The sequence below is a fragment of the Megalobrama amblycephala genome, linkage group LG22, assembly GCF_018812025.1.
Source record: "Megalobrama amblycephala isolate DHTTF-2021 linkage group LG22, ASM1881202v1, whole genome shotgun sequence".
In the NCBI taxonomy this organism is placed as follows: domain Eukaryota; kingdom Metazoa; phylum Chordata; class Actinopteri; order Cypriniformes; family Xenocyprididae; genus Megalobrama; species Megalobrama amblycephala.
This window is the reverse complement of record NC_063065.1, coordinates 3,332,496-3,359,129: the sequence shown is the minus strand read 5'-3', so window position 1 is coordinate 3,359,129 and position 26,634 is coordinate 3,332,496. Positions and strand designations below refer to the sequence as shown.

The following is a 26,634-nucleotide window of genomic DNA, read 5'->3' as shown; positions in this document are numbered from 1 at the left end:
ATTGAATATGCATTAAAAAATTCACTGTGAATTAAGCTGGCTTTATCATTAGACTAATTTTGCGATCCTTGTCTTCTAATGGCATTAGGATAGAAATGTTAGTATAGCATTTCATATTGAATATTCATGATAAATTCACTGTGATTTTGCTGGCAATAAAACATGAGCATCATCACGAATATTGCAGTATTTTAATGCACTTTGTATTTGGCCATTACGATTTATAAAATAGTGTAATGTTTTGTCTTGTGATGGCATTAAGATAAATGTTTACGATAGAGTTTTGTATTTAAAGTAGCACAAATAATGTTAGAGTTAATAAGTTTGATTCATTAATGTGAATCAATTTCAGTGAATCGAGTCTCTGATTCAGTGATTTGTTTGTATCATCATTCAAAAATGTTTGCTGTGACAGTTTACTTCTTTTAAAATGTTTTAACAGAAATAACCTAGTTAAAATTGCTTATTTATTTATATGCATTAATAAATTTCTGCAAATTAAAATTATTAAATATAATCTTGTGTTCATTTAGTGAAAAAAAACATTGAAAACAGGCAATATTTTACTTAATGCATTAAACATTTTTGAATATATTTGCCTATTTGCAGGTTGAAAAAATGATTTCTCTGTTTGGGAAAAAAGTCATTTTAGAGCAAATACATAAATATTGAGATGCATTTTGAATATTGGCTGGAAAACAATGGCATATTTCTTTAGTTTTTTACCTCTCAGCGTGTAACGAGCACAGGTCATCGAGTTCATCTCTAATGAATCTCTACAGAAACGAACTGTTGTTACATGTCGTGTACCAGCCGATGGCTTTTCTCCTGCTAATTGCTACCCTGGCTTACAATTACGGCCCAAATTTTACAGGCTCAGTAGAGGAACTGAATGCATATTAAGGGTTATGTAAGCGGGCAGTTTTCTGTGTTGTGCAACGGCTGTTTTTCTTCCCCGTCTCTCCTGTGAGATGAACACGGACTCAGATTCCAGTCAGTGCTATTGATTTGTCATGTTGCTTGCTTCCTGTTGGTTCCCGCCGGTGGGAGTTTAAGACTCCACCCTTCACATTCACTGTAGTATCAGGAGCTGTTCTTTGTCTGTATTTCTTTTGGACTTTACAGATGAAGGTCACGGACCATATAGAGTCGCCAGTCCTCGTCGTAACCACAAGTGCCTCCTTAGAGATAAGGACGCTCTCACTCCCTGTGTTTCTGCCTGATTACATATTACTAGGATACAGCACTGCGGCCGACATCTGTATCCAATTATTCCAGATCTCCACCCATGAAAAAGGCAACCTGAAATTGAATAACAACTGTAAACCCTCTCAGCATGTACTTTATCTACTCAAAGCATTCAGCTCAGCGAGAATAAATGCAGTTTTATGAACTTAAGGAGGTGACCAGTCGTTTTATTAAACGTTAAATGCAAGAAAACAATGCAATCACTCATGTGTGATGCTTTATGAAACTGATATCAGCAGATTTAGGGGATTTTCGATTCACATTTCCCATGTAGTTTTTTGCTGATTCAACAACGCCAAGCAAGACGATTATTAAAGTCATCCACATCCTATTGCGTATTTAAACAGCACAGCAGCTTGTGCCCATGATAACCATTGTTAGTGGATCCCAAAATATAATTTATGATGATTTCAGGCTGTGATTCATGATTCCACCCTGTGAAACCTCTTTATTGCATGGACTCTTTTGCACAAATCACATTTTAGGTGCTGTAGAAATGCAGAAGTACAGACAGCAGTGTTTGTTTAATGCATTTTAGAAGTATTTCATGTCAAATAATATGGATGTGAAGTGGTTGATGGTTGTGTGAATGCACAGCGTGTGTGTAATGAGGGAGGCTTCGTCTTTCTGTGTCAACGATCTGTTACGAAACCACGGAGTGTGCTCTGAATTTCTGCTTTCTGAAGAAATGATCGTTTGTGTCAGATTGAGACTGATAATAGAAGAAAACTGAGGAACAACTAGCTTAGAGGATGCTGTATGCTAAAACCTATGTTGTTCAGACTCTAAATTCTGATTGGACGAGCTGTGTTGCATGGGAAATTGTTAACAATAAAAAACTTAAAAACATGTTTTTCCTCATCTTGACTGGTTTTGGGACACGTCACGCTCTACATTTTCATAATACTCCATGTTTCTTTTGTCAATTTCAAATAATGTAAAACAGTCCTTACCACTGATTTCCATGCAAATTTATCTACCACGGTTTAAAAGTTACAAGATATCATGACACATTTATACCATTGCACCAGCTTGAACTTGAACTGTAATGTGGCAGAGGCCATTATTCATTAAGCGAGGGCCTGGTTTTCAGCTTTATTTGATTAATAAGTTCATGGATATTCCTGCACATTCACTGCGGTTCATTTCTTTCAGTGTCTGTTGGTTGTACGAGGCCTCTTACAGACCTTTCTCTTGATTCAGCAAAGACTTTCTAGGATGTGTTTTGTATTTTTTTGTTTTCCAGCATGGCTTCCCATGACGTCATGTTGCATGTCATTTTTCTCCCCCTCGACCACTGGCGACTGTAACGTCAACCAGATGTGGAAATCCTCCTGTGTGTTTGTGTCAGTGTTCACACCACACCCTCTTTACACAACATCACTGCCAAACAAACTCAGACGCCGTGCATTCCTCTTCACTGCCGTACATTTCGTACATCAGATAAAGCAGCACTCGCTGTACTGTAGGTTTTGGATTTCCTAATAATTCACCATTGTTCCTTACATATCTGCCTGCTTTACTTAAAGGGATAGTTCACACAAAAGTGAAAATTCTCATATTATTTAATCAGATACATGTCATTTCATTGTTGTTTTTTTGTGGATCACAGAAGGAGAATTGCATGTCTTTTGAAGCCGTACAGCAGGTTTATGTGAGGAACAGATCAAAATGAAGGCTTGGTTATATTTGGAAAAACTCTTATCTCTGCATTTTCAAATTCATGCTGTGAATAATGACTTAAATTTCAGCCTGTTCCATACATAAAACTATCATGTGAATAGAAATATAGCTCTTTGAGTCATATGGATTATATTATGATACTTTTATGGTGATTTTTGGTGTTTTTTCACTGCAGAAAATTATTTCTTACTTAGAATTTTTGTCTTGTTTTCAAGTACAAATACACTCTAAAAAGTGCTGGGTTAAAAACAACCCAAGTTGGGTTGAAAATGGACAAACCCAGCGATTGGGTTGTTTTAACCCAGCGGTTGGGTTAAATGTTTGCCCAACCTGCTGGGTAGTTTTATTTAAACCAACTATTGTTTAAAAATTGCTATATGGCTAGCTTAAAATGAACCCAAAATAGTTGGGAAATTAAAAACCAGATGCAATTAGAGGCAACAATAATAGACAAAAGGTGAATGTTTATTAATAAGCTTTAATATTTTATTAATATAAATTTAATAGTTTAATAGTTTATTCATATAAATTTATTAATAAGCAATTTAATAAATGTTTATTGTTTAATAATTATTCATTGAACATTAATAGATGTTCATTTCCAACATACTTTGGGTTAATTTTAATTAACCAATACAGTAATTTTTAAACAATAGTTGAGTTAAATAAAACTACCCAGCAGGTTGGGCAAACATTTAACCCTACCGCTGGGTTAAAACAACCCAATCGCTGGGTTTGTCCATTTTCAACCCAACTTGGGTTGTTTTTAACCCAGCATTTTTTAGAGTGTACCTAAACATTCATAAATCAACACTGTAAGAAAATCTGTAGAAAAATGGAAAAAGTTCTGGTAATTTTCTGCCAGGACATTTTCCGTTAAGTTTATGGAAATTTCCTTTAACTCTAAAACACAACATAATGTAATGCATAATTATTATTTTTTTTAGAATGAATATACATTTACTTGAAGCAAAATTACATTTTCTTGACTCAAAATTAAGGTTATGCTTAAAACAAGTAGGTAAAAAAAAAACTTAATTCAAAGGAAAAACAAGATTATTTTTCCAACCCCATTATCAAATCTTGTTTTTAAGCAAAAACTCACTTAATTTTGATACATTTTTCAGAAAATGCAACTGATTTTGATTTAAGAATGTTTAGATAATTTGTAAACGGGACAAAAATGCTGAGGAAGAACATTGTAATGGTACGGATCTGCGTAAAGATTGTGTTTCACAGGAAACAATAACAACATATGGGTTTGGAATGACATGAAATAATGAGAGATTTCACTTTTGTGTGAGTCATTTCTGTAATATCAAGGTGATAACTAGAGCATCCTGAATAAAATGCATTGGTAGTTTCTGTTTCTCGCTGCTTTGTTGTCATTTAGAACCTTGCACTTCCTGTTTCCTGGCAGGCCGATGTCTGCTCAACATGTGCTGTGGCCGATAAGACCCTACGTGTGTTTCCCTGTGTGTCACACATTGAGCGCTGACCTGCCGGCTCCACATCCTTTACCGGCCACTTTCCCTTTCCCAGCTTTAGTTCCTCTGAAGAGCTTTCTATGCAATCATTCATTTTTACAGCCTAAAAGTCTGAGAAAGCAATGGCCAAACATGGAGCACTGAAGCAAATGGCCTGAAGTAACCTTAAAGTTAACCAGATAAACCAGATAACAGTGCACAATCAGCCTTAAAAACTCTAATAATAAGACGCACTGAATGTCTTGCACATCAACACATCATGTTTGCATGCAGGTTAATTCAAAATGCTTTATGTTTAGACAAACATTGACCGTTTGACATATAGCTTGTTGTGTAGATAATGACTGATAATGGCTTTAACTGCTTTAACTTGCTTTGTCAGCTGGATAAAGGTTTTTTTAATATTTTATTTCAGTTAACGTTTATTTCAAGTGATGAAAATGTTTTTTATGGTTGTAGTTTTAGTTAAATATAGGCCACATACACACTGTAAAGTTTCAGGAGTGACTTATCGTTCTGTGTGTGTACAGAAAATGACTCTGCGATGATTGACAGCTTGGTAACCATAGCAATATCTCACATGTTTGTATCCACTATTTTTGACCAAATTAATATTAAAGAGACCAAAGATTTGTTATGCTCTGCCATTTTAACTAAACCACTGTCTACAGAGGTGTTGTTTTGTTTCTGTGTTTTGTAAGGCTCGCTCTTGACATGTTGCCATGTCCACTTATTATAATGCTTTATATTGAAAATAAGACCAAAATATTGCGACCCACACCTGCACACTGTATTAACTCCATAAACTGGATCACTTTATGAGCCATGCTCATATAACAAGCATTTTTGGGCTTTGTTGTTTGAGCTCGGCTCATAAAAAGATCCAGTTTATGCAGTTAATAAAGTAGGAAGGTGTGGGACGTGATATTTTTAGTCTTGTTTTCAATATAAGGCTTTGGATTTATCTCAGTTTATTACAGCCTTGATCTTGTTCACTTTTTTTTTTTTTCTAGCAAGATCTGGCAATTTGCATGAATCGAAGCTTATATCTCTTTCCCTGTGATTCTTGCACATCTCTGATGTGCATTTAAACACGTCGTTAACAACTAGTTTGGTTCATATTTAAAAAATAAACAAACAAAAACTTCGATATCATTCACATTTATTCTAAAGTTGCGTCCCAAATGACACACTATGTACTTATGCACTATGTACTCATCCATGTAGTGCGTGAATTGTATAAGGTTATTTTGTCATTTAACAATGGAGTCTGATCCTCCCTCCCTATCCACTACATAATTAAGGCGATGTAATTATGCATAATTAATTAAGAGTTGAGTGCATGAAGTGTCCAACATTCCACACTTTTGTTCCGTTAATTTAGTGCGTCATCCGGGTATTTAAAGTGTTCTTTTTGTTTTTTCTATTTTCAGTGTGAACATTCTATTTGCACTATTTATACTTAAAAACGTCATGGAATAGTGCATAAGTATGCGAATTGGGACGCACATTAAGTCTTAATGCAAAACATTTAATTGTAGCTGAATACCATGAACAAAAAATCAACAGGATAAAAACACTTACACAATGAACTTTTGCCTATATGGTTTAAAAATACCAACTAGCCTAACTAATAATGCTTGAAATTTATATTAAAGGTGCCCAAGAACGTTCTTTCACAAGATGTAATATAAGTCTAAGGTGTCTCCTGAATGTGTCTGTGAAGTTTCAGCTCAAAATACCCCATAGATTTTTTTTAATTAATTTAACTGCCTATTTTGGGGCATCATTAACAATGCACTGATTTACACTCGGCGCCGCCCCCTTAAATCGCGTGCTCCCTGCCCCCCGAGCTCTCGACTATAATACAGTGCATTTACAAAGTTCACACAGCTAATATAACCCTCAAAATGGATCTTTACAAGATGTTCGTCATGCACGCTGCATGCATGCTTCGAATTATGTGAGTAAAGTATTTATTTGGATGTTAAAGTTTTATTCTGAGTGAATTTGAGGCTGTCCTCAGTGGCTAACGGCTAATGCTACGCTGTTGGAGAGATTTATAAAGAATGAAGTTGTCTTTATGCATTATACAGACTGCAAGTGTTTAAAAATGAAAATAGCGACGGCTCTTGTCTCCGTGAATACAGTAAGAAACGATGGTAACTTTAACCTCATTTAACAGTACATTAGCAACATGCTAACGAAACTTTTAGAAAGACAATTTACAAATATCACTAAAAATATCATGCTATCATGGATTATGTCAGTTATTATTGCTCCATCTTCCATTTTTCGCTGTTGCTCTTGCTTACCTAGTCTGATGATTCGGCTGTGTGCAGCTCCAGACGTTAACTGGCTGCCCTTGTCTAATGCCTTTCATAATGTTGGGAACATCATGGGCTGGCATTATGCAAATATTGGGGCGTACACCCCGACTGTTACGTAACAGTCGGTGTTATGTTGAGATTCGCCTGTTCTTCGGAGGTCGTTTAAACAAATGAGATTTATATAAGAAGGAGGAAACAATGGAGTTTGAGACTCACTGTATGTCTTTTCCATGTACTGAACTCTTGTTATTTAACTATGCCAAGGTAAATTCAATTTTTGAATCAAGGGCACCTTTAAAGGCAAGTAAATGCTCATTAATTAAAAAAGAACAAATAAAGAAATTAGCAATCGCATGAATAAATTCAGCTGAACAAAAATATGATAGTATTCAGGAACAGAAACTGTAATCAAATGTAAAATAACACCGTACTTTATAAATAAAATATATATTACAAATATACTTCCAAACGTTATTTAGTCAAGAACAGTGACTGAATTTTCTCATTGTCTTTTGTTTGATTAATATTAGAGACGGCAGCAGGAATATTAGGCTGTTGTCACTTTAAGAGCTGCACGGATCCAATATAGGCTACTGACACACATGCGTTTTTGTCAACTGTTTGCATTCACTTAAGACATAATCAACTGTGTTTATGAGGATATTTTGACATATTTTTGTGTGTATTTGCCAATTCAAGTTCAAAAAGACGTGGAAGAGAACTCAGTATCACATATTAACGGGTTAGTTCACCCAAAAATGAAAATAATATCATTAATTACTCACCCTCATGTCGTTCTACAGCCTTCGTTCATCTTCGGAACACAAATTAAGATATTTCTGATGAAATCCGATGGCTCAGTGAGGCCTCTGTTGAGAGCGAAGCCATTCAAACTTTCAAGATCCATCAAGCTACTAAAAACATATTTAAAAGAGTTCATGTGAGTTCAGTGGTTCTACCTTAATATTATAAAGCGACAAAAATACTTTTTATGCGCCAAAAAAATAAAAAAAATAAAGACTTTTCAACAATATCTATATGGGCCGATTTTAAAACATTGCTTCAGGGCTTCACTGATCGAATCAATGAATCGGAGCGCCAAAGTCACATGATTTCAGCAGTTTAGCCGTTTGATAGGAGATCCAAATCACTGATTCGAAACAAAAGATTCATAAAGCTTCATGAAGCAGTGTTTTGAAATCGGCCCATATAGATTTTGTTGAAAAGTCTTTATTCATTTGAGGGTGAACTAACCCTTTACATATGAGAGGCGGCTTTCTGTGCATATGTTTTGTCTTCTTAAAGTCATATCAAAATGCACACAAAGGAATCGATAAGAGGAATCAAAGTTTTTATTTTATAACAAGTATCTGATTCCTGAATGATTCCCAACCCTAATCATAACAGGTTTCTCTAACATTTGTTTTGGAACAGACCTTCATGCAAAACGCCACTTAGTCCTGCTGTGTCACGTCTGCTGTAATCTAATCTGTAGTAACCATTCGTGCAGAAAATGTTTTTGTTGACAGCAGTATCTGTGATGCATGTAAAGTTAACCGACCGTCACATCTAGACACTGAGCAAGATCTCGACTCACTAAATCACTTTTTAGGGAACATGTTGTGTTCTTTGTAATTTGGTCCTCTCCGTCAGTAGCCACTTTCCTTTAAACGTGGGTTTAATCTGTGCTTGTTATTCCCCGCTGCGCTGCGCTGATTCACCGCTGCCATTGCATCAAGATGTAATTGCTCCTTCACTTTAACAGCTCTGGCTGACGCACAGAAATCACAGGCTGGAAAAACAGCTGCTGGAGTCGAGTAGAGAAACTCAATTAGCGATTGTGAATGAACAGACAATTATGCAGGAGTGTATATCTTCAAGTATACTTTTACATATTTTAAACGTGTTATATGGCCAATTTAAATGGTGTTTTGCATTTTTAATCAAATATTCTAGTCTAGAAAAAGATATCACTTCCGGTTCATTCATTACACCGGAAGCGGAAGGTGAAGTCATGCACATTTTATCATCATGCATACAGACAATCTGCATGCTGTGCATGCTTTACATACTATATACTACAGCAGTAGTGTGGATTTATGCTATTCTGAACACAGTCCATGTTCAGGTAACACAGTGCAAGAGACTGATTTGAAGCACATCCATCATTCCTCAGTGACTTACTGACCCCCTCTGCTGGAGAAACCTTGCTTTTTTAATAGATATTTATAGAGATAATGATGTTGTCTTTTTGCACACACTTTAGGCCTCCCTCCTTATTTAACTTATAGTTTGGTTTGATGCCAGTTAAAATGCATACTGTAGAATTGCTGTATGGTTTTGATGATTTGCTGAATTCATTTATAGGCCTGTGTGTGATTTGTGTTCTTATAATGGACACTGTGTTGTTGTATGAAATAACATCCCAGTTCTTTATTTTCTTCAGGGTCAGAGGAAGTGAGTGTGTGATATATGAAGAGCTTGTGACAGACAGAAATAATGACTGTTAGACAGAAATCGAAACCTCAGTATTGAGCTTTAGACTACAGCATGTGTTTCGCCAAAGAGTCGCAAGCTTTAAATCTGTCTTGATCCTCCTGAAGGGCTCATAATCTACAAATAATAATAATATTTTTTGTTGTTAGTATTATTTTAGTAGTGATTTATCTATTATTATTTATCTATTATTATTGTTATTTTGTTAGTAATAATAATAATAATTATTATTATTATTATTATTATATGTATAATCATAATATCAATTTACTGTTATGGCTTTATTATTAGCAATAATAATAATATTATATTAATATAATTTACTCTTATTGTTGTTACTAGAATTATTGTTGTTTTTAATAATAATTATAATAATAATACAATTATATATTATTCGTATTATATATATATATTATAATTATATTTATGTTAGATTCAATAATATTATTAATAATAATAATAATAATAATTATTATTATTATTATTATTATTATTATATTAATATGACCCCTTTAGGAGGATTTACTTCTACACACATAGACAGAATTTCTTTTTGTTGGCAGTTTTGGTGATCATTTTTCAAAAATGTAATCAAACATGTTTTAAATCCTGGTTTGATGTGATTATTATAGCGTTGAGATGTAATTTCAAAGGCTGATGAAATGCAGCGGTTCACACTCATAAAGCTGGAGTCTCACTGGGGGTTTGTGTGATAATTGGTCTTGATTGTCTGTGATCTCTGAACCCGCCCAGCACACCCCTCCCCCCGCTCACCGGCCCCCGCAATCCCAGCATGCTCTATTACGTAAGCAGCGCTCCTTTTACCTGAAGGCTTTAATGGCTTACAGCACGAGAGAGCTGGTGTTTGACCACCTCGAATGAGGACGAACCCACAGAAAAATGTTTTATTTTAAGTTTTAAGATTGTGTCTGACTTTTTAATCACACATTGTGACAATTTAACTTTTTTTGTCATTATTTAAGTTTAAACAGTGGTTTAAAGACGTCTGTTTCCCAAACGGTTGCATCCTCTCTCATTTCTAGGCCTGTTTTAAGGTCAGTGTCGTAAATGAAGTTTCTGTCATGCGTGGGCCTCTCTTCCTCAGGTCCTGCTACGTTAAAAAAGGACAGGATTTGGTTAATCTGGTTAAGTGATTACTGCCCAGTTCACATGCTGATGAAGAGCCCCTAGACGACCAGCAATTAATATGAGAGTCATAAAGTCAGTTCCTGCAATAAAGCAATACGATACGAGAAGCTGTGCTGTATTGTGACTGTAGTCACTGCTAAAGGATGTTCATGGACATGACACATGACTATATTTACAATATAACACCACCTCAAGTGCCTTATTACTTTTAAAAAAATAAATAAATAAAAAATAATAATGCAATATTACAGACACAAATTTTCATGAAAATAAATATTTCGTCATTTTTTTAAAATCTATTTTTTTAAATCAGTTTATTTTATATATATATATATATATATATATATATATATATATATATATATATATATATATATATATATATATATATGGTATTTTATATAATATATTTTAATATAAATATGCATTTATGAATATGCATTTAATATGCATGTATTAAAACCATTTAAAATGAAGCTTATAAGGCAAAAAGATGGTTAAAAATAACATTTTATTAAACTTTTTAACCTAAAATCTTAATGTTGATTTAAATAAAAGATTATGAGCATGCTATGCATCAACAATTTTCATTAATAAATAAATAAATGTTTTAATGCATTTAATAATTTTTTTAATGTAATATGTAATTAATTATTTTGTTTTAAAAGTTTATTCATTCATTCACATATTTTTTTTATTTTAATAAAATAGCTATGATAATAGTAATTATTATTATTTTAATATTATTAATAAAATTGACTGTTATTGTCGCTTTTATTATTGTTACTATTGTTGTGTTAATAATAATAATATAAAAAATCTATAATATTGTTATTATTATTAATTTTAATTATATGAGATTAATAATAAAATGAAATAATATTATTGTTTTATTATTGTAACTATTATTCATTCATTCACATCATTTTTTGATTTTTAGGGACATTTTTGTTACTTTAATATGATAAACAATTATCAGCATCGAGTTGCATACCAACACAGTACCAGTGTGTGTCATTTTTCTCGCTCTGTTGTATCAAATATGCCTTCTAGAAAGTGAAATTGTTTAGAAATAGTTTTTCGGATGCGTGTACTGTCATACTGACCGTAGCTGTAGTGTGTTGAAATGCCGTCTCTCTGTCAGCCTCTGTCTCCATCAATCACTTTCCTACCTTTCTCTTTATCCCTCACTCTCTCTCTCTCCGTCTCTCCGCTCCTCCCCCGTGTCTGGGTGAGTGGTTTAGATCAGGGATCAAGCGCTCAGGGACTGATGTCTCTGTGTTTTATTGGCACCGTCACAGGCTCTGATCATCAGAGCTCACTATAGTTTAGCAGCGTCTGTACCTCAGGCAGCAGGGGACACCGGAGACCCCCATTGAGCGCGTCTCTTTAGGGACCCTCGGCAGACCCCATCTCACCCTCTCTCTCCATCGCCAGCATGGAGCCGGGGTCGAGCTCCCGTCCGCGGGGTAAGTGCTCTGCGTGAGGCTCGGCACCCTGGATTCACACTTTCTGGTTTGTGATACCAGTGGATGTTGGTGTAAACTACCTGGAATTGAGTGTTTTAATGTTAATATAGAACCTGCATAGTGTGTATAAACTGATTTTAAGTGACTTTTTGAAGGTTGTGTTGCACTAACTCTCGTTTTTAGTTCAGTTGAACATTTTAGGTAGAAGATATGTGGTTGTTTTAATGTTATCAACCAAGAATATACCCCGGTCTTCATTTGAATGTGAAGGTCCAGAACATCAACATCAGCTAAAATGAGATATTTTGTCATTTTAATGACTTAAAAATGAGGATTACAGTGATTCACCTTGAGGAAAAATGCAAGAAGTGCATTTTGAAGGATATGACGTGATTAGGTTTATTGAGTTAGTCTTATTTCTTTCTTTAGTAGATATGAAATTGCTGTTCCAGAACTTCACAATCAGCTAGAATGAGATATTTTGCCATTTTAATGCTTTCGGACAGAAAATAACCTCTTCTAAACTGATATAACTGAAGTGACATTTGTGACTAGATCCATTGAGTTGGTCTTACAGTAGTTCTTACTATAAACATGAAATTGCTGTTCTGGAGCTTCACAATCAGCTAGAACAACATATTTGGACTTATTAATGTTGTCAAGAAGAATAACCTTTTCTAAACTGGCGTTAGGTAACATTTGCGACTAGTTGCATTGAGCTAGTCTTCATTTCCAATGAAACTTCTCAACCATCTAGAATGAGAGATTTTGTTCTTACTTGAATACATAAAAACTTCTAAAGCAACTTCAACAAGATATTTTGGCATTTAATGTTAAAAGTTGATGTCATTTTGAAGGCTATTATCTCTTGTAGATGTTTACACTTGGCTTATTTACTTTGCCAGACTTTGGGCCTTCTAATTGCTTGACATCCACGTTGGATAAAAGGATTGGAGTGACTCTTTCTGCCTCCGTCTCTTGCACAGTCAGCCGGTGTAAAACATAGCTACTGTAGGCCGCTTAAAGATCAGAACGAGAGAGAGCTTAGCCGATATAAATAGAGTATGTGGCCATTTATTACCATAGAGACTGTGTTTTACTGTACCTGTTAATGTCCACCTGACATGCTCATTTCACCCTTTGTGCATGTGTTGTAAAAGGTTGAAAAGAACGTTCTTAGTTGTTTTTTCTTGCAAACTCCAACTATGTTGTTCCTGGAAAGGAAACAATTGATATAAGTCCTGATGTGTGAAGGGTAAAAAGGTTTGTTTCTATATTGAGCACCTGTGCATCAGCTTTTCTCATTTGCACCATCTCTCTCTGGTGGATGGTGTGATGTTCAGGTGGAGTTGTTGTCTGTTCTTTGTTAATTACAATAAAAAAAAAAACCTGAGCTGTGTCATCTGACCGAGTCTGTGTCCACCGGCGGTTGTAGGGGTCGAGGGTTTGGTGAACTCAAGCACTTCAGGGTCAGATCAGATCCACTGCAGCATTAGTGGGTGATTACGAGCTGTTTGTGCAGGTGGTTATTTTATTTTATTTTATTTTATTTTATTTTATTTTATTTTATTTTATTCTGTTATTATTTATTCAGTTTTTTATTTTATTTCATTTTATTAATTTTAACTATTTTATTTTATTTTTTTTTTTATTTCATTTTATTAATTTTAACTATTTTATTTTATTTTTTGAGAATTTTATTAAATTTTATTTTATATTTTATTCTGTTATTTATTTATTCTGCTTTTTTATTTTATTTTATTATTTTTAACTTTTTATTTTATTATTTTTATATTGTGCATTTTATTAATTTTATTTTATTTTGTTATTCTGTTATTTATTATTTATTTATTCTGTCTTTTATTTTATTTTAATATTTTTAATTATTTTATTATATTATTGTTTTCTGATTTGTTTTATTTTATCTTATTAGGTTATATTTGGTTTTATTATTTTTCCATTCCGTTTTATTTTTATATTTTATTTTATTTTCGTTTTAAATGTTTTTTTTTTCTTTTTCCCTCAACTATGTTAAAAATATGTCTCCGGTCCCCTCAGGGTTTTTTTCACCTGTTTTATCATGCAGCAGATGAAAATTGTGTGCCTGATCGCTTCAAGTAATAGCAGTCTTCCCAAGAAGAGAGATGAATTATTCCTCAGATAATGTGTGAACAACTTGGAGGTTTGTGTAGATCACTAACACTACTATGAACGACAGTAATAGTGACTATTAAATAAATGTTTGTGTAATTCTAAAGGCATGATTTCCTCTGTCCATGAAATGATGCTGTCATCTGAAAAAGAAAGGTCACTTTTATCAGGATCAATTGATAATCCATCATTGATCAGCAGAATCTGGTTTAGTCTCAGGAGTTAAGGAGGCTCAATTCTCGATGAGATTATAGCTATATTTGATCTTTGACTTCCATGATGTCTACAATTAGTGTTTGTAAACACTCGCTTCGGAGTGCCACAACTGTTGTGCCTAGAAAAGGAATCGTCTTAAGCCAAGGACATGCAGTGCGTAGCTGCTGATTGGATGAACTTGATGATCTTGTTGGTAATTTTGGCTGGTACCATCATAGCCTCTAGTTCTGCCATGGTTTAAGCTGAGACTGACTATAATGGGACTATAAAACTCTCCTGAGTCATCAACCACTGTTGCTCTGGAGTTTGGGAGATTTTGCACAGTTTATCCATGTGCAAATAAGCGGTGAATGTGGCAGGTTGGCATGGCATGGTTTGGCAAATAGCTCTAATAGCTCTAATTTAGTTATTTTTTCTTGCTTTAGGAATGTTCTTGGTTTTATGAATACTGATTAAGAACTTGCAGTTGAGAATCTCCCATCAAACAAAGAAAACATTTGGTGTTTTTTGCGCCTGGAGCCAAATGTCCATCTGTTTATTCATTGTTTCTTTCTTTCTTTTCCATCTCGCTCTCTCATTCATTCCCTGTGTGTTTCCATCGCTGGATGAAGGGAGCACACAGTGTTGCTTCTGAACTGTTGAATGACGGACTGTGACGTCTGCAGTGATATAAGCATATCTGTAATCTGGGTCATTCATTTGAAAGTGGATCACGTCTCTTGAGATTTGCCTTACTGTATCAAGTGTCTGCAGTCATGCAAATGTGAATGTAAACAGTATTGTAGAATATAATAATGATCATTTAACGTAGTAAAATATGTTGAAAACTGCATTTCAGTTAACTTTTTCATTGACTTATTGACTATAACAGCAGCTGCAGTTCTGAAAAGAGTTGCTCTACATTTCTAAAACAGGGTTACACTTTATTTCAATGGTCAACTTTAGACATTCTACTAACTATACATGTCAACTAACTCTCATTGGAGTATTAGTAGACTGTAGTAGACAGAAGGTTAGTAGAAAAAGCCTTGTTTCCAGTGAAATTACAATTCTGTTCCAGGAACGTTTTCCCCAAAGACCTGTTGCTGTCTGCGTTTCCATTGCGGTCTAAAGTACCGTGAATAGTAGTCTGGTGACGTAGGACTGCGCGTGTCTTTCCATTTCCCACTGGATTCCCGCATATAAGCTTAATAAAGCCTGAACCTCGTCGTCGGTCCAACGGTCATAGTTTTAAAACTCCATTATTGATTTGAATAGCAAACAGCTCATACTGTAATCACAGCAACAGATTTTTAAAATGGTGGCTGAAATAAAATGCTGCATGAACTCAGCCAATCAGCATGTTCAGCACCCAAGTCCCACCCCCGAAAGTTCCTGAACTTTGAAAAGTACTACCTCGTGAGCAGGGACTTTCTGAAAGGGGAAATTTTTACCCGGAACTTCATTTAGACCCTGGTTCCATCAGTCGAAACACACAAACACCATCCCAAAGTTCCTGGGAAAGTTCCTGCAGTGGAAGCGCAGCTTAAGTTGACATGTAGTTGCAAAGATATTTTCAGTAGAATGTCTGTTGAGGAGTATCAAAATACAGTATTCGCAGATATTAATCAGACAGTCTATTAATACTTTAATGACAGTTGATATGTAGCTGCACAGTTACTGGTAGTTAGTAGAATATCTAAAGTGAAGAATATCTAAAATAGTTCTAAAGATAAAGAGTGACACAAAACCCTTTGAATCTAAAGGTACATATGGTCTGAAATGCTTTTGTTTCTATTGAATTGTGTGGTATTTGGGATATCAGGTGTCTCAATGCCATCTCCTGAGGTTTGGTGCTGTTCATTTGTTGTTTTTGGGCTTGTATCTTTTACAGTTGCTTTGATACTATGCATAGTTAAACACGTCAGTCTTGCTCTTACCATCTTAGCCAGGATGTTTTGTACTGTAGAACTGATTAAATGTGTACAACCCGAATTCTGGAAATATTGGGATTTTTTTAATAAAATGTAAACGAAAAGACTTTCAAATCACATGAATCGCCAATATTTTATTCACAATAGAACATAGATAACATAACAAATGTTTAAACTGAGAAATTTTACAATTTTATGCACAAAATGACCTCATTTCAAATTTGATGCCTGCTACAGGTCTCAAAATAGTTGGGACAGGGGCATGTTTACCATGGTGTAGCATCTCCTCTTCTTTTCAAAGCAGTGTGAAGACGTCTGGGCACCGAGGTTATGCGTTTCTGGAGTTTTGATGTTGAAATTTGTTCCCATTCTTGCCTGATAAAGGTTTCCAGCTGCTGAAGAGTTTGTGGTCGACGTGTTTTTCTCTATAGGTGAAAGATCTGGACTGCAGTCAGGCCAATTCAGCACCCGGACTCTTCTACGAGGAAGCCATGCTGTTGTAATAGCTGCAGTATGTGGTTTTGCATTGTTTTGCTGAAATACACAAGGCTTCCCTGAAATAGGCGTCATCTGGAGGGGAGCATATGTTGCTCTAAAACCTTTATATACCTTTCAGCATTCATAGTGCCTTCCAAAACATGCAAGCTGCCCATACCGTATGTACTTATGCACCCCCATACCATCAGAGATGCTGGCTTCTGAACTGAACGCTGATAACCTGTTGGAAGGTCTCTCTCCTCTTTAGCCCGGAGGACACTGCGTCCGTGATTTCCAACAAGAATTTTAAATTTGGACTCGTCTGACCATAGAACACTTTTCCACTTTGAAACAGTCCATTTTAAATGAGCCTTGGCCCAAAGGACATGACAGCGCTTCTGGACCATGTTCACATATGGCTTCCTTTTTGGATGATAGAGCTTTAGTTGGCATCTGCAGATGGAACGGCGGATTGTGACCTTTTGAGACCTGTAGCAGGCATCAAATTTGAAATGAGCTCATTTAGTGGATAAAAGTGTAAAATTTCTCTGTTTAAACATTTTTTATGTTATCTATGTTATATTGTGAATAAAATATTGGCTCATGTGATCTGAGAGTCTTTTAGTTTTTATTTTATTCAAATTTCAAAAACGTCCCAACATTTCCGGAATTCGGGTTGTATTTTGAATGCACTTAAAGATGCTTTGAATAGAAGTGTTTGTCAGATGCATCCATGTATTCAGGTGTATTCGGTGTGAGCTGTGAATTTAGCATCACTTTGAGTATACTTTGGATGCAAAAATTTAAAAAATATAGCATAAATGTGTGTACCAAATGATCTGGACTAGTTTCAGACCAGTATGCAAATGCACTATTGTTTCAAGCTGTAAGAAATAGTCCACATCCACATTAGAGCATCTTGTGGTTTTATTGCATAATCATACACAAATTTTGATGGATCTTCGAAGCTGGTCACGTTTGTAGTTCCCGGCAGGTTTCCAAAAGCTTGTTTTTTTTTTAAGTTTACCATTAAACATACTATTGGACTTTGTTGTTTACAAAGTTGAACAGTTTGAACATATTTAACTTAACATCTTGTACCACTGTGCTTTAAAATAAATGGGCAATAAAAGTTTTTTTTTTAATTATTTAAGCAAATACTATTTTACTCTTAGAAGAAAATGTTCTATTTAGAACCCTATGGTTCTTGACTCAATTTTATGCCAAAAAGGTTCTATTTAAGATGGAATGTCTTAAATTATTGCATATTATTTTAATGTTAACAGGTTTTTCTGGTGATAAAGTATGTTTGTGAGCTGTTTAATTCATAAATGTAATCAAAATAAAAAATGAATTATTAAAACTAAATCCATAAAATGATCCAATAACGGGAACGTCTAAAAGGTTCTATACATGAAGCACCTGACAGAACCCTATAAAATTCTATATAGAAGACTCTTTCAGTCTTTCTACTTCAAATTTTAATGTATAATTCAATGTGTTAATTGCGGTTTCTTATTTGTAAATTTTACTAGCAGTTTCTGAATGAAAATGGTTTAGTTTAAGCTAAGAAACTCTCAAAACAGTGTCTCTCTAAATCTGCACTGAAATGATAGGTCTGAGCAAATGAATAAAGCGATGTAATCTGAAAATAAATCCAGCCCAGTCCAGATGTTTATTTAAAATCACTGCAATTTAACATCTATATATAACCACAAACCCGAGCGGATCAGTGGGTGAGCGACGTCCACTTCCAAGTAATTGCATGTTTTAAGCTATACGTTTCAGGGTTTATAAGCGTTTCACTGAAGCTCTTCATGACAGGACACCATATGCCATCGTCTGCTCTGAACGTCAGAGTTTGACCGGTGAACCGTAGAGCCCTGGGAGGATATTGATCACCATCATGCTCTAATTATAGGAAAATCATTATTTCTGACCTACGGCAGTGGATAGGAAGTCAAGTCTAGTTTTTCCTAATTTACCCAAAAGATAACCATAAACACCTCTGAGTTCTGGAAGCAAACAGAGTTTTAGTGCCAATCAGCTGTAATCATGTCTTTTCTCTCTGTTCTGTTGCTCTATCCATCCATCTTTCTTTCTATCTATCCATCTATCTATCTGTCTAATACAGGTGATGGAACCCCAAGGGAAAGCAGTCCGTTCATTCATAACACAGATGATTATAAGGGAACTCTATATGATGGGAAAAACATGGCACTTTTTGAGGTATTATCTTTTAAACTTATATTTTATATATATATTTTTTTATTTTAAACTATTTTTAAACTTTTTAAATGTTTATGGTTCAATATGATTAAACATTGCTGCATGTTCGTTGATTAACAGTACAAAAAATACGATTAATAATTATTACAGGACCATGATTTTTATTTTTATTTTTGCATGTGCCACAATTTTGCATATTTATCCTCACATTTTTATCAGTAATCAATCTAGACATTTTTCTTTTGTGCTTTTAAATTTTCATTTTTCTCAAATTTTTCTCAATCTCTCATTTTTAATACTAATTAAAGTACTTATATATATTAATAGATATATTAATATTTTTATATTTATATATATATATATATATATATATATATATATATATATATATATATATATATATTTGTACAATAAATAATGTTATAATGTGGATTTTTTGCATTGCTTAAATAAATAATAAGCTGTAATAATTACAAAAATATTAATAGCCAAAAATCTGGCATTCAAGTAAAATGTATTTTTCCCCTTCTTTTTATTTTGACCCAGATTTTTTTTATTTTTATTTTTTTTTTTAGATTATTTGTGAGTCTGAACAAACTTCATGTTTATTCTCAAGCCTATGTTTTCCACATTCTCGTTTCATGTTTATGATCACAAATAAAGTAATTCATGGGTCATGACGTTTATTTTTGTATAATTTTATGATTTCGGACAGACAAAGCTGTTATTACGTCCTTTGACTTTGGTTTCTGCATTTATTTTTACCGTTTGAGACATTGTAGAGGTTTGAAAGGAGTTGTTTGTGTTTGCCGGTTTGGAATACTGCGGTTCTCCATCAAACACATGACCTTTACACTTTCAGGAGGAGATGGACAGCAATCCCATGGTGTCTTCGCTGCTCAGCAAGCTGGCCAACTACACAAACCTCACGCAGGGCGTCAGAGAGCACGAGGAGGCCGATGAGGATGAAGGCGCCAAGAAGAAAACAGTCAAGGTAACATACTGAGAACATTACACTTTTATCAAATACCCAAAACATCATAAAGATTTTATCTGTAGACATGAAGTTACCAGAATGAAAGAAGCAGAGCTTACAGAAGGATGTTTGAAGTCTGTGTCCTGTAATCTAAAACAAATCAGACACACATTCTCTACATTCTTTCAGCCTTTGTTGAAAATACGACAGGAAATTAATACAGGTCAGATTGTTTGGAATGTCTGATTACAGAAGCGAGTCGGAAATGACCTGAAGTTCTTATAGTTCCTTTGTTCCACTCTCTTAAATATAAAGGTTCTTTATTGGCATTGATGGTTCCATGAACGTCCACGGAACCGCAAAAGATTCTTTATAGTGGAAAAAGGTTCTTTAGATTTTTAAAATGTTCTTCTTCACACTAAAAAAGGGTTCTTTTAAGAAATGTTTACTGAAAAGGTTCTTTGTGAAACCAAAAATGGTTCTTCTACACTGTAAAAATAAATAAATAAAAATAAAAAATAAAAAGATTTTTTTGAAATTGTAAATAAAACAATTGAAGTACTTTTTACAAGAAATACTATTTCAAGCCTTTCTACTTAAAAAAAAAATGAAATCCACTATATGGATAAAAATCCTGGAATGTTTTCCTCAAAAGCCTTCATTTCTTTTCGACTGAAGAAAGAAAGACATAAACATCTTGGATGACATGGAGATGAGTAAATTTTCATTCTGAAGTGAACTAATCCTTTAATAAAACAATTTTCACTCAGAATTCACACAGTGAAAACCCCCTTTATTTTCATGACCAGTCAATGCAATACATTTTAGTCTGAATAGATGCCATATTTTATTTAACTCCAGAAAACTTGGGTTGAAATGTCCTGACAGTACAGACAGACAGTTTTCTCTCTCTCAGCCTCATTTTCATTCACTTGAAAAAATATTATGACATCTATGATCAATCTTCAGCCTTATGCAAAGTTTTATTAATGCATGCACAAATGCAACAATTTTCTTTGTTTTCCATTTCAAGCCCAGAGGGCATCTGCATTTTGAGTTCTCGTGGTTATTGCTGCCAGTAAGTAAAAATGTTTAAGCAATGGCCAGGCAATACCCACAAAACCACTGTCCCCAGCCAGTCTCCTCATCTCTGGGCATCTGTGATTGGTGAAATAGGCCACGGGGCGAAGGCGACGCGCTCTTATTAGTCCTGAGACGACTGGCTTCAGATGCTTGGACTGCGTGAAACTGCTCGATTCATCTTGTGAAGAAGCAAAATTTTGGTCGCTGCATGAAGAAAACATCTAGGAACCTCTTCTAGAGTTAATTACTAAAGTTCATCCATATAGTGTATTTGACTCCAGCGGGAACAGTGTCGCGAGCGTTCATCTCACTGCGGTATGTGTTTATTAGTATGTGCGTTTGAGATTTTTTCACGATGCAAAAAGTGATGTTTTCTTTTGTATCAAGACTGAAGCTTGATTTGGGAGGAAACACTGAATCTCAGCCACTGGAGAGTGAATCTCAGTACTGGATGATTTACAATCTGAATGGATAACATGGATTATGCCTCTTTTACATTTAAAAGCTTCCATTGAAACATTAAATGTCCATTTAGATGCACAGCACTTATGGATGAGATCTAAATCTGGTTTGCATTTCATATTGTGGTTGACGTTTCCCTCGTTTTAGTTTGTTGCAGAATTAAATATGACCCAAAATGTTAATGCAAATTTATTTTTTGTTAAAACAGGTTCTTAAAGCAGAAATCCATTTTTATCAAGAATCATCTTTTGGTTCTTGAGATCCTATATGGTTTTTGGAGATTAAAAACATTTTTTTTTTAATGTTTTTGGTGTTTCGTTGCAGGTTCTTCAGATCCATGTTTTGATTTCTAGGTTCTATAAAGCATCAAAGCACTTGAAATAAACATTAACTGAAATATAATAAAATATAAAATACTTTTTTCTTGTTTGTTTTTCAGCTAGTTTCCAAGGCAACATTTCTCATTTTTATTTAGTTTAACTTGAAGTACTTAAATAAAATCTATACAGAACTAAAGAATAAAAAGTTCTTTGTTGCATTAGAGTGTAAAAACCTTTCAGGGTTTTTATATTCCAAGCTCAATATTTTTTGCTGAATTATTGCATGCATGCACAACAATTTTCAGCATGCATTTATTGTAAAGTTTCTCATGCCGTCTTTTTTGTGTTGTCTTTCTGTTCAGAGTCCACAAATGGGGACGTTTATCGGCGTCTACCTGCCCTGCCTGCAGAATATCCTGGGAGTGATTCTCTTCCTGCGAATGACATGGATCGTGGGAACGGCGGGAATCTTGGAGTCCTTTATCATTGTGTCCATGTGCTGCTCGTGTGTAAGTCCACCTGATTTAGTTATTTCCACTGTAGACGGTGACTGAGGAAGCATTCAATTATCTGATTTTGCTCCCTAGATAGTGTGTCCCAGATAAGACACTCATTTGAGTTAGGATGCTGCCTTAGAAGGCTGTGGAATCATCATATTTTACAATGTCATACTGGAATCACATATACGTGTGTGTCGATCAGTTCAGTCCGTTGATCCTACCGGTTAAGTTTAGCCTCCTTCCTCTTTCGTCTGAACTCACACGTGTATAATATCCTGTGCTCAGAAGTCTTTAACACCAACACTTATTTATAAACCACATCAGACAATGAGATCAAGCGTCTAATTCACCTCAACCTTTACTTACTAGTGTCATTATACGTTTCCGGTGATTGTGTTTCACTCTTTCATCATAGCGCTCTTACAGGAACCATCAAGACCTGACACTTTAAATGATGTTTATTAGAGATAAATGGTTCAGAGACGTTGAACCTCATGTTGGAATCACATATTTACTTCCTCACTTAGGAAAGTTAAATCAATATCAATGCATTGCTCACAACTTGTTTTTCTTCCTTAATGTGCCTCATTTTTGAGTAAAACAGGGATGAAAAGTGCAGGACAAGACTTGATTGGATGGTTAAAAGTTTTTCTATAAGACAAATGTTGAAAACGTTTTATAAGAAGTTAAGCAAGTTATTGCATGGATGAATGATTACAATGTGCACCGATAAATTTCATGTTAAATTTAAGTTCACCTATACATTATATATTAAGAATCCCCTCATATCTTACATAATCAGAGTATAAATGTAACATATTAAAATGCATTTATTAATCTGAGCATAATCAGAAACAGCATTCAGGTGTATGTTGATAAAAATGGCAGGAGTAATGGCAGCTCTTGGTGTCCGTATTTGGCTAGTAAAGATCACTCAATCTCCCTCATTCAAACCGCTTTATTTCAAACGCTAAGCCTGCTGGAGGTTCATGGACACTAATTGGCTTTAGTCCAGTGGCTTTTCAGAGTATAGAGCGAGATGCAGGGATTTAGTGTGGACGTTCAGCTCAAGGACACTCAAACACAAGGGCCGTATTGCATAACGCCCAGATGCAGATGACCTCTAACAGAACTGAGTGTTCCTGGAAAAAGAAAAGGAGAACATCATTGTTATCTTTATTGATTTAGTTTCTTTGACTGTATTTACTTGAACTAATAATTGTATTATGGACCTTTTGTTTTTCCAGACAATGTTGACAGCCATATCAATGAGTGCCATTGCTACAAACGGTGTTGTTCCAGGTATTACAGTATTGTATTATCAACATGTATTTAAAAAGGAAATGACATTTAAACCTCAAAGATCCAAGCAGCATGGTTGATTATGGTGTTTATTATAATTGTACCAATGGTTTCCAGTAGAAGTGCACGCTGAATGCATGACATCCTGTCTGCCCTCGAGAGCTTGTCGTCCTGTGTCACATTTAATAATGTTTGATGATGTTTTTCTCCAGCTGGAGGCTCTTACTACATGATCTCTCGGTCTCTGGGCCCTGAGTTTGGAGGTGCTGTGGGACTGTGTTTCTATCTGGGCACCACGTTCGCCGGGGCCATGTACATCCTCGGTACCATCGAGATCTTCCTGGTGAGGGTTGTGTGTTCAGTTAAAGGTCAGATTAAGTCCAGAAAATCCAGAGAGCGGAGATTGTAGAAACTGGTAATTATAGCCACTAGGACGTAAGGATCGTCTAAGAATAACTTTAGAGTTTAAATTGAGGAATTATGCCATGTTTATATGTATGTTTTTATATAACAATAAGCAACATTGTGAGTATTTTAGTGATTTAAATGCATTTTTAATGTGTTTTTAGTCATTAGGCAAGATTTGTGAGTATGAAAGTGTTTATTTTGCAAAAATAAAGTTAAAGTAAATAAAGTAAATATTTAGAATATACATTTTTCACAGTATGAATTGGTAGGGGTGTGAGCTCACGAGATAAACGAGACAAAACAAGGTTTTTACACAGTATTTTAAAGAAATCCTCAATGATGAAATGCATGACTAGAAAAATAGTCTGCAGGTGCATTTGAAATGTTTTAACTAATCCTCTTGTAATGAATGTCATTTCAGTTCTGCTTTCTAAGTATGAATTATCAGATGCTGTAAAAGGTTTTGCCACAAAATCAACTGACTGGCTTCTGTACATGAATTATGAGCTTCTACAACTTTTGACCTCATAACCGAACTCCTTTCCACAAATTGATCATAGAAATAATGAATACCCAATGAATTGGGTCTGTATCCAGTTAGCAGAAGTTATGAACAAACATTCTTCCAGTAACGTTAATAGAATGTTTGTTCAAAGTTATCTGGTCTTCAATAATGTTCTCAAAACATTAAAGGGATAGTTCACCCAAAAATGAAAATTTGATGTTTATCTGCTTACCCCCAGCGCATCCAAGATGTAGGTGACTTTTTTTCTTCAGTCGAATGCAAATAATGATTTTTAACTGCAACCGCTGCCGTCTGTCAGTCAAATAATAGCAGTGGATAGGAACTTCAACTATAACAGTAAATAAATCTTGCTTAGACAAATCCAAATTAAACCCTGCGGCTCGTGACGACACATTGATGTCCTAAGACACGAAACGATCAGTTTGTGCGAGAAACCGAACAGTATTTATATAATTTTTTACCTCTAATACACCACTATGTCCAACTCCGTTCAGCTTCCGGTTAGTGAGGTCAAAAAACGCGTTCTGATGACGGCAGTGATGTCTTGCCCATATACTTCAATGAGCGCGAGACATCACTTCCGTTGTCAGAGCGCGATCAGACCTCACTAACGAAGCTGAACGGAGTTGGACATAGTGGTGTATTAGAGGTAAAAAATGATATAAATACTGTTCGGTTTCTCACACAAACCGATCATTTCGTGTCTTAGGACATCAATGTGTCGTCACGAGCCATAGGGTTTCATTTAGATTTGTCTATGGAAGTTTTATTTACTGTTATAGTTGAAGTTCCCATCCACTGCTATTATTTGACTGACAGACGGCAGCGGTTGCAGTTAAAAATCATCATTTGTGTTCTACTGAAGAAACAAATTCACCTCTTGGATGTACTGGGGGTAAGCAGATAAACATCAAATTTTCATTTTTGGGTGAACTATCCCTTTAAACATTATCTATATATTGTTCATGGAATGTTGTTTTAATTGGACATGAATGTAACAGTTTTAAATGTTACTTCATGTTTCGGAACGTCCAGAGAACATTCAAATGTAACATTCCCATAATGATTGCAAAATGACAAAATGGAATGTTTACTTAAAGAAACATTTTAAAACATTTAAATCACTGGTTATTTTGAATGTAACTCAATGGGAATATTACCAAAACGTTCTTAGAACAAATTTTTGTTAGTTGGGTATTCATGAGAATATATAGCTGCATTTTAAGTTTTAGGATAGGGGTCCGTGTTCATGTAAAGATTGAAATCTCTGCTTTAACTCTTATCTGTCCCAGCACTTGACATATACCTGGTGACATTTACCAAAGCCATTCCCATTCTTTCCTCTTTATTTTCTCCTATAATATAAAACGACCATCTTCATTCTGTGTCGTGCCACAGACCTACATCGTGCCCAGCGCTGCCATCTTTAAGGCGGAGGAGAAGGCTCTGGAGGCCGAGGCCATGCTGAATAACATGCGTGTGTACGGCACGTGCTGTCTGACGCTCATGGCTGTGGTGGTGTTCGTCGGTGTGAAGTACGTCAACAAGCTTGCACTGGTTTTCCTGGCTTGTGTGGTGTTGTCCATCCTGGCTATCTACGCTGGCGTCATCAAAACCATCTTTGAACCTCCGGTTTTCCCGTAAGTATACAGTATGCAACAGGAATCACTTATTCAGCAGCCTTAATCTTCAATAAAGAGTTCTAAGCTTTAACCCAAACCAACCAGCTCATTATAAACACTCAAAAAAAAAAAAAAAAAATGCAGCTTTATCTTATCTAAAATGAGTTAAAGCAACACAATTCTTGAACATTCTGTAACAATTTAATTTTGTTTCATTTACTTAAATTTGAAGTTAACTGATTTTGATTTTTGTGTTTGTGACCACATGAATAACCATCTGGACAGTGAATTTCTAGTTATTTTTTGAGCAAAGGGAAAGTTTAGAAGAGTTTATTTCCATAATTTCCAGTTATATTTTCATGTTGTTATTGTGCATAAATTATTTTCTGAGTTTACTAAATTTATATAAGCTTTGAATAAATTTCATATACTAAAAGTATATGAAATGTAAACATTTATTAATTTTTAAAATGTATGTTAGAATACATTTATAAGTTTATATTAGTAATTTTCAAGGCGGAAACTGTATACAAAATAATTTAGTTGAATCTACTAACAAACAATTAATATTTTTGTGTGCAACCACT

General features: G+C 34.8%; 1 protein-coding gene across 6 annotated transcripts in view; it reads left to right on the top strand.

Annotated features, from left to right (window-relative positions):
* slc12a7b (solute carrier family 12 member 7b) overlaps positions 1 to 26,634 on the top strand; it is a 73,296-nt gene that overhangs the window by 21,266 nt on the left and 25,396 nt on the right. For all 6 annotated transcript variants that reach the window (XM_048174563.1, XM_048174568.1, XM_048174562.1 and 3 more), the window contains exons 2-7: positions 18,754 to 18,848; positions 19,711 to 19,842; positions 22,052 to 22,198; positions 23,437 to 23,491; positions 23,704 to 23,834; positions 25,824 to 26,065. In XM_048174563.1, the coding sequence (XP_048030520.1) occupies positions 18,754 to 18,848; positions 19,711 to 19,842; positions 22,052 to 22,198; positions 23,437 to 23,491; positions 23,704 to 23,834; positions 25,824 to 26,065 (802 nt within the window). The remainder of the gene's footprint in view (positions 1 to 18,753; positions 18,849 to 19,710; positions 19,843 to 22,051; positions 22,199 to 23,436; positions 23,492 to 23,703; positions 23,835 to 25,823; positions 26,066 to 26,634) is intronic.